Raw genomic sequence first — 6059 nt, 5'->3', positions numbered from 1 at the left:
GCCACGCCCCCTTCCGCAACCTCAACCAATCAGAGCTCACGGCCCTCAGCGATGGCCCCGCCCCCAGACAGAGCCCATAGGCCACGCCCCCTCGCTTATGACCACACCCCCTTCCCAGCTCCACCCAATCAGAGCGGACGCCCCTCGGCGCTGGCCCCGCCCCTCGGCGCTGGCCCCGCCCCTCGGCGCTGGCCCCGCCCCCCGAGGCCATGGGGGTCCCCGTCCCCAGGGTCCCCTCACCCTGGGATCCCCCCTCAATCACAACAGCCCGAGCCTGGAAACAAGAGGAGCTGTTTATTGGGGTACAGGGAGCCCCCCCAACACAGCAGGGGGTCTGAGGGGGCCCCCCCGGCCCCCAAGGCACAGGAGGGGGTACAGGAGGGGGGGGGTGTGCAGCGTGGAACCCCCCCACCTGCACCCAGCGGAATAATAATAATAAAAAAAGGCTTTGGTCCTGGAAAAAAACCTGGGGGGGCACCTGGGAGGGGCGCCCGGCTGGTCCGTGGCGGCGGCGGGGGGGGCTGGCGCTCAGAGGATCTGGCGGGGCATGCCGTACCCCGTCATGCCGGCCTGCGAGGCGCCCCGGTTGGTGCCCATCTGCAGCCCGATGACGTTCTGACCCTCCTTCAGCTTGTCCTCCGAGAAGACGCGGCGGTTCTCCTGCGACTTCCTGCGGGAACGGGCGGTGTCGGTGACCCCCGAGACCCCCCGGCCCGGCACCCACCCCCCCCCGGCCCCCAACACCTACTTGGGGAACCAGTTGGGGTCTCCCACGAAGAGCCCGTCGCCCTTGGCCACTGCCAGGCTGCCCAGGTTCATCAGGGTCCGCTGCACGCAGGCCATGTTCTTCCCTGCACGGGCCCCGGTGGGATCAGCTCCATCCCCATCCCCGTCCTCATCCCTGCCCACGTCTCCAACCCCATCCCTGTTGTCATCGCTGTGCTGATCCCCACCACTGTCCTCATCCCCATCCCTGTCCTCATCCACATCTGTGTCCTCATCCCCATCCCTGTCCTCATCCCTGTCTCTGTCTCCAACCCCAGCCCTGTTGTCATCCTGTCCTCATCCCCATCCCTGTCCATGTCTTCATCCCCATCCCTGTCCTCATCCCCATCCCCATCCCTGTCCTCATCCCCATCTGTGTCCTCATCCCTGTACATGTCCTCAACTCCACCCCCATCCTTGTCCCCATCCCTGTCCTTGTCCCCATCCCTGTCCTCATCCCCATCCCCGTCCTCGTCCCTGTCCATGTCTCCAACCTCACCCCTGTGGTCATCTCTGCCCATGTCCTCAACTCCATCCCTGTCCCCATCCCCGTCCTCATCCCCGGCCCCATCCTTGTCCCCATCCCCATCCCCGTCCTCATCCCTATCCCTGTCCCTGTCCCCCTCCCTGTCCTCATCCCTATCCCTGTCCCCGTCCTCGTCCCCGTCCCCCCCCGCGCCCACCCAGCCTCTCACCTTCCCAGAGGTCGACGGTCTGGAAGATGTCGGTGGCGGCGATGCCGTAGCGCTCGGCCGCCTGCAGGAACTGGGAGATCTGCTCCATCTGCTTGAAGGCCATGGTGGACGCCTGGATCTTGGCTACCGGCCCCTGGCCCCGCGGGTGGAGGCTGTTGATGAGCCGGCACAGCACCTACCCGGAGAGAACCGGGGGGTCAACCGGAGCGGCCCAGCGGCCTCCCCAGCCCCGGCTGGCCCCGGGGGACTCACGGTGCCGTCCTTCAGCCACTGCTGGAATCCGTCCCTGCCAGGCTCCGGCTGCGCCACGTCCGCACCGCACTGCGCCACGATCCACCGCACCAGGATCTGCTCCAGCTCGGGGTCGTACTGCCGGTCGATCTTCTGCTGCACCTCCCGGCTGAGGCCGTACGCCGGTCCTCGGTTTGCCATGCCGACAGCTGGGGTGTCTGCGAGGACCGGGGAGTCACGGAACGGGTTGGGTTGGACGGGACCTCGAAGATCATCCAGTCCCACCCCTGCCCAGGGACACCTCCCGCTGCACCAGGGGCTCCAAGCCCCATCCCACCTGGCCGTGAGCATCTCCAGGGATGGGGCAGCCACAAATTCCTCGAGCAACCTGTTCCAGGGCCTCCCCGCTACCATCTTGAGGCCATTCCCCCTCGTGTCCAGCCTAAATCTGCGCGGCCAGGCTGCCTGGGCGTCCGGCGCGGAGCCTTATCGGCCGTGCCAGGCGTTGCCCGGGCTCTGCCCTGCCCGTTTCCTTCCTCGGTGCCAGCTGGGACCCCGAGCATCCCGGCCGCGGCCGCTCAGGGCGCTTGGCAAGCGCCGGCTGCCAGTCGAAGCTTGTTTGCGGCGTTCGCCCGTTTGCTCGGGACGGGTGCCAGATCCGGGGTTGGCTCGGGGAGCGCGGGGTCCGGGACGGAAGCCGGACCCTCCGGCCTGGCCAAAGCGCAGCTGCTCGGCCCCCGGAGCCGGTGCCACCCGCGTCGGAGCTGGCGCGAGGCGAGGGGACACGCGGCCAGGGTGCTCCAGACCCCAATTCCACGCGGGACACGGGGGGCACGCGTCGCATCCGTCACCCCCGGCGTTTGGGGGGGGACGGGGCGAGGCTGGCAGGTGGAAGCGGGACCCCGAGCTGCTCTCGATGAGGGTTTTGGGGGGTCCCCACCAGCCCCGCTGGCCGCGTCGCGGTGGATCGTGATGGGGAGCGACCCACTCGGGGTTCCCCTCACCGGGAGCGGCCACTGAGCCCCCCCAGCTCCTCGGGGCAGGAGGAGAATCACCCCCAAGCCCTCGGGAAGCCACCCAGCAGCCGCGGCTGGCGTGGGGCGCCCCGAAGGGAGCCCGTGGGGTGCCCCGGGCGCAGGCAGCGCCCACGGGGAGCGAAGCGGCTTCCCTGGAGCGCAGGGAGCGCCCGGACCGGGGCCAAAGCGGTTGGGAAACAAAGAGGAGCTGAAATTGGTGCAGACAGAGCTCATTTCCCGACACAGCCCAGGCGGGACCGGGGTTGGGGGGGGAGCGGGACGCACCCCGGCCACCCCGCGGGGGACCCTGGGGACGGCGGGGAGGGGGCTGAACCCACTCTGGGGACCCTGGGGACAGTGGGGAGGGGGCTGAACCCACTCTGGAGACCCTGGGGACAGCGGGGAGGGGGCTGAACCCACCCTGGGGACCCTGGGGACAGCGGGGAGGGGGCTGAACCCACTCTGGAGACCCTGGGGACAGTGGGGAGGGGGCTGAACCCACCCTGGGGACCCTGGGGACAGCGGAGAGGGGGCTGAACCCCTCCTGGGGACAGCAGGGAGGGGGCTGCACTCGCTTTGGGGACCCTGGGGACGGCGGAGAGGGGGCTGAACGGAGGGGGCTGAACCCACTCTGGGGACCCTGGGGAGGGGGTTGAACCCACTAAGGGGACCCTGGGGACGGCCGGGAGGGGGCTGAACCCACTCTGGGGACCCTGGGGACAGTGGGGAGGGGGCTGAACCCCCCCTGGAGACCCTGGGGACAGCAGGGAGGGGGCTGCACTCGCTTTGGGGACCCTGGGGACGGCGGGGAGGGGGCTGCTCCCCCCCCGGGGACCCCCCTGGGGACCCTGGGGACAGCGGGGAGGGGACCCAGCCCCAGGGGACCCCCCGGAAGCCTCTTTCCCCCCCCGGTCGGGGCGCGGCCGCGTGTCCCGGTGGCTCCGCAGCCGTTACCGGGCGGGGCGGGGTGGGGGGACGGGGACACCCCAGGGCATCGCGGCCCCGCCGGTCCCCAGCCCCGGCCCCGTCTCCGTTTCGGTCCCGGTCGCGGTCCCCAGCTCGGTTCCCACGCCCCTCGGTCGCCACCGCCGCCCCTGACTCCGCTCTTGCCCCCCCTCCCGGTCCCCGTCCCGGTCCCCAACTCCGTTTCCATGCCCGTTATCCGCGTCCCCATCACCGTCTGTGTCCCCATCCCGGTTTCCACCCCCGTCCCGGTCCCCCCGTACCCGGAGCCGCTGTCCCGGCGCTGCCGCCCCCGCCGCTCCCGCTCCCTTTTCAGGCTGATGTCAGCGCGGCGGCACCGCCCGGGCCGGGGCGGGTCCGGGGGGGGACACCGGGAAGGGACGGGGACCGGGCGGCGGCCGGGGGGGCTGGGGGGACCGGGGGGGCTGGGGACCGGGGGACACGGGGGACATGGGGCTGTGGTGGGGACAGGGTGGCCGTGGGGGCAGGGGGGACGGGGGGGGCTGGGGATCGGGGGACACGGGGGACACGGTGGCTTTAGTGGCAGGGGGACACAGGGCTGTGGTGGGGACAGGGTGGCCCTAATGTTCAAGGAACACTGTGGGACACGGTGGCTTTAGTGGCAAGGGGACATCAGGGCTGTGGTGGGGACAGGGTGGCCCTAGTGTTCGAGGAACAACCAGGGGACACGGTGGCTTTGGTGGCAGGGGGACACAGGGCTGTGGTGGGGACAGGGTGGCCCTAGTGTTCAAGGAACATCAGGTCTGTGGTGGGGATGCAGTGGCCGTGGTGGCAGGGGGACATCAGGTCTGTGGTGGGGACAGGGTGGCCTTGGTGGCAGAGAGCTTTGGGTGGGGACAGGGTGGCCCTAGTGTTCGAGGAACATCAGGTCTATGGTGGGGATAGGGTGGCTTTAGTGTTCGAGGAACACCGGGGGACACAGTGGCTTTAGTGGCAAGGGGACATCAGGGCTGTGGTGGGGACAGGGTGGCCCTAGTGTTCGAGGAACAACCAGGGGACACGGTGGTTTTGGTGGCAGGGGGACATCAGGTCTGTGGTGGGGACAGGGTGGCTGTAGTGGCAGGGGGACATGGGGCTGTGGTGGGGACAGGGTGGCCCTAATGTTCAAGGAACACTGTGGGACACGGTGGCTTTAGTGGCAAGGGGACATCAGGGCTGTGGTGGGGACAGGGTGGCCCTAGTGTTCGAGGAACAACCAGGGGACACGGTGGCTTTGGTGGCAAGGGGACATCAGGGCTGTGGTGGGGACAGGGTGGCCGTGGTGGCAGTGAGGTTTGAGTGGGGACAGGGTGGCCCTAGTGTCCGAGGAACGCTGGGGGACACGGTGGCTGTGGTGGCAGGGGGACATCAGGTCCATGGTGGGGACAGGGTGGCCCTAGTGTTTGAGGAACACCGGGGGACACGGTGGCTTTGGTGGGGACAGGGTGGCCTTGGTGGCAGTGAGGTTTGAGTGGGGGACAGGGTGGTCCTAGTCTTTGAGGAACATCAGGTCTGTGGTGGGGATGCAGTGGCTGTGGTGGCAGGGGGACATCAGGTCCATGGTGGGGACAGGGTGGCCCTAATGTTCAAGGAACACCAGGGGACAAGGGTGGCTTTAGTGGCAAGGGGACATCATGGCTGTGGTGGGGACAGGGTGGCTGTGGTGGCAGGGGGACACAGGGGCTGTGGTGGGGACAGGGTGGCCCTAGTGTTCGAGGAACAGCCAGGGGACACGGTGGTTTTGGTGGCAGGGGGACATCACAGCTGTGGTGGGGACAGGGTGGCCGTGGTGGCAGGGGGACACGGGGCTGTGGTGGGGACAGGGTGGCCGTGGTGGCCCAGTGGGAGCCAAGGCTGTGATGGGGCCCAAGGCCACCTCTGGCAGGTGGGGACACGGTCCCCACAGCGGAAGGGGAGGTGGCGGGTGGTGGGGACACCGGGGGGACACCCGGGGGGTGCGGGGCCGCGTGTCCCCGGTGGCGCAGGGAGGGGACGGTGGCGCTTGCACAAGCCCCGTCACCATGGGAAGCACAACCGAAACAACAAACAAACCTCGGCCACAAGCCACCGGCCGCCTCCGGAACGGGTGGCAGGGGCCACCGCGGCGCCACCGCCACCCCAAATCCACCCCCGCACCCCAAATCTGCCCCCAGCACCCCAAATCCGGGCTCGGCACCCTCGCTCGCAGCCAGCCCCGGTGCCACCAGCAAGGACACCTGGTGGCACCAGCCTCGGGGTGTCCCCTCCCGCGCCGTGGGTGCCATGGGGTGGGTTTGGGGTCTCTGGTGTCCCCCCCCCCCCCGGTTGTGGGTTTCCCCTGGGGGTCACCAGTGGGGTGTCCCCGTGGCTTTGGGGACACGAGGGTGGCACATGGCAGGGGTGACACAGG

General features: G+C 69.4%; 1 protein-coding gene across 2 annotated transcripts; it reads right to left on the bottom strand.

The window, feature by feature from the left end:
- Positions 1–274: 274 nt before the first annotated feature.
- TAGLN2 (transgelin 2) lies at positions 275–4036 on the bottom strand. Of its 2 annotated transcripts, XM_069878881.1 has the most exons (5): positions 3934–4036; positions 1713–1909; positions 1461–1635; positions 749–851; positions 275–670 (listed from the first exon to the last, which is right to left on the bottom strand). In XM_069878881.1, exons 2-5 carry the CDS (start codon positions 1890–1892, stop codon positions 529–531), a joined length of 600 nt encoding a protein of 199 aa, XP_069734982.1. In that variant the 5' UTR covers positions 1893–1909; positions 3934–4036; the 3' UTR covers positions 275–528. The 2 variants fall into 2 exon arrangements, with proteins under 2 accessions (XP_069734982.1, XP_069734981.1); XM_069878880.1 differs by lacking the exon at positions 3934–4036 and having other exon boundaries at positions 1713–1952.
- Between the last annotated feature and the right edge of the window lie 2023 nt (positions 4037–6059).

Source organism: Phaenicophaeus curvirostris, chromosome 29 (genome assembly GCF_032191515.1).
Source record: "Phaenicophaeus curvirostris isolate KB17595 chromosome 29, BPBGC_Pcur_1.0, whole genome shotgun sequence".
In the NCBI taxonomy this organism is placed as follows: Eukaryota; Metazoa; Chordata; class Aves; order Cuculiformes; family Cuculidae; genus Phaenicophaeus; species Phaenicophaeus curvirostris.
Note: the sequence above shows the minus strand (reverse complement) of the source record. Positions and strands in the feature narration are given on the sequence as shown.

Bases quoted from the DNA above. Each gene is read 5' to 3' on its own strand.
- TAGLN2 (XM_069878881.1), bottom strand. From the start codon at position 1,892: ATGGCAAACCGAGGACCGGCGTACGGCCTCAGCCGGGAGGTGCAGCAG. The intron at 1,636-1,712 runs GTGAGTCCCCCG...CTCTCCGGGTAG, and splicing joins AGTGGCTGAAGGACGGCACC to GTGCTGTGCCGGCTCATCAA. The intron at 852-1,460 runs GTGAGAGGCTGG...GGGCCCGTGCAG, and splicing joins GACCGTCGACCTCTGGGAAG to GGAAGAACATGGCCTGCGTG.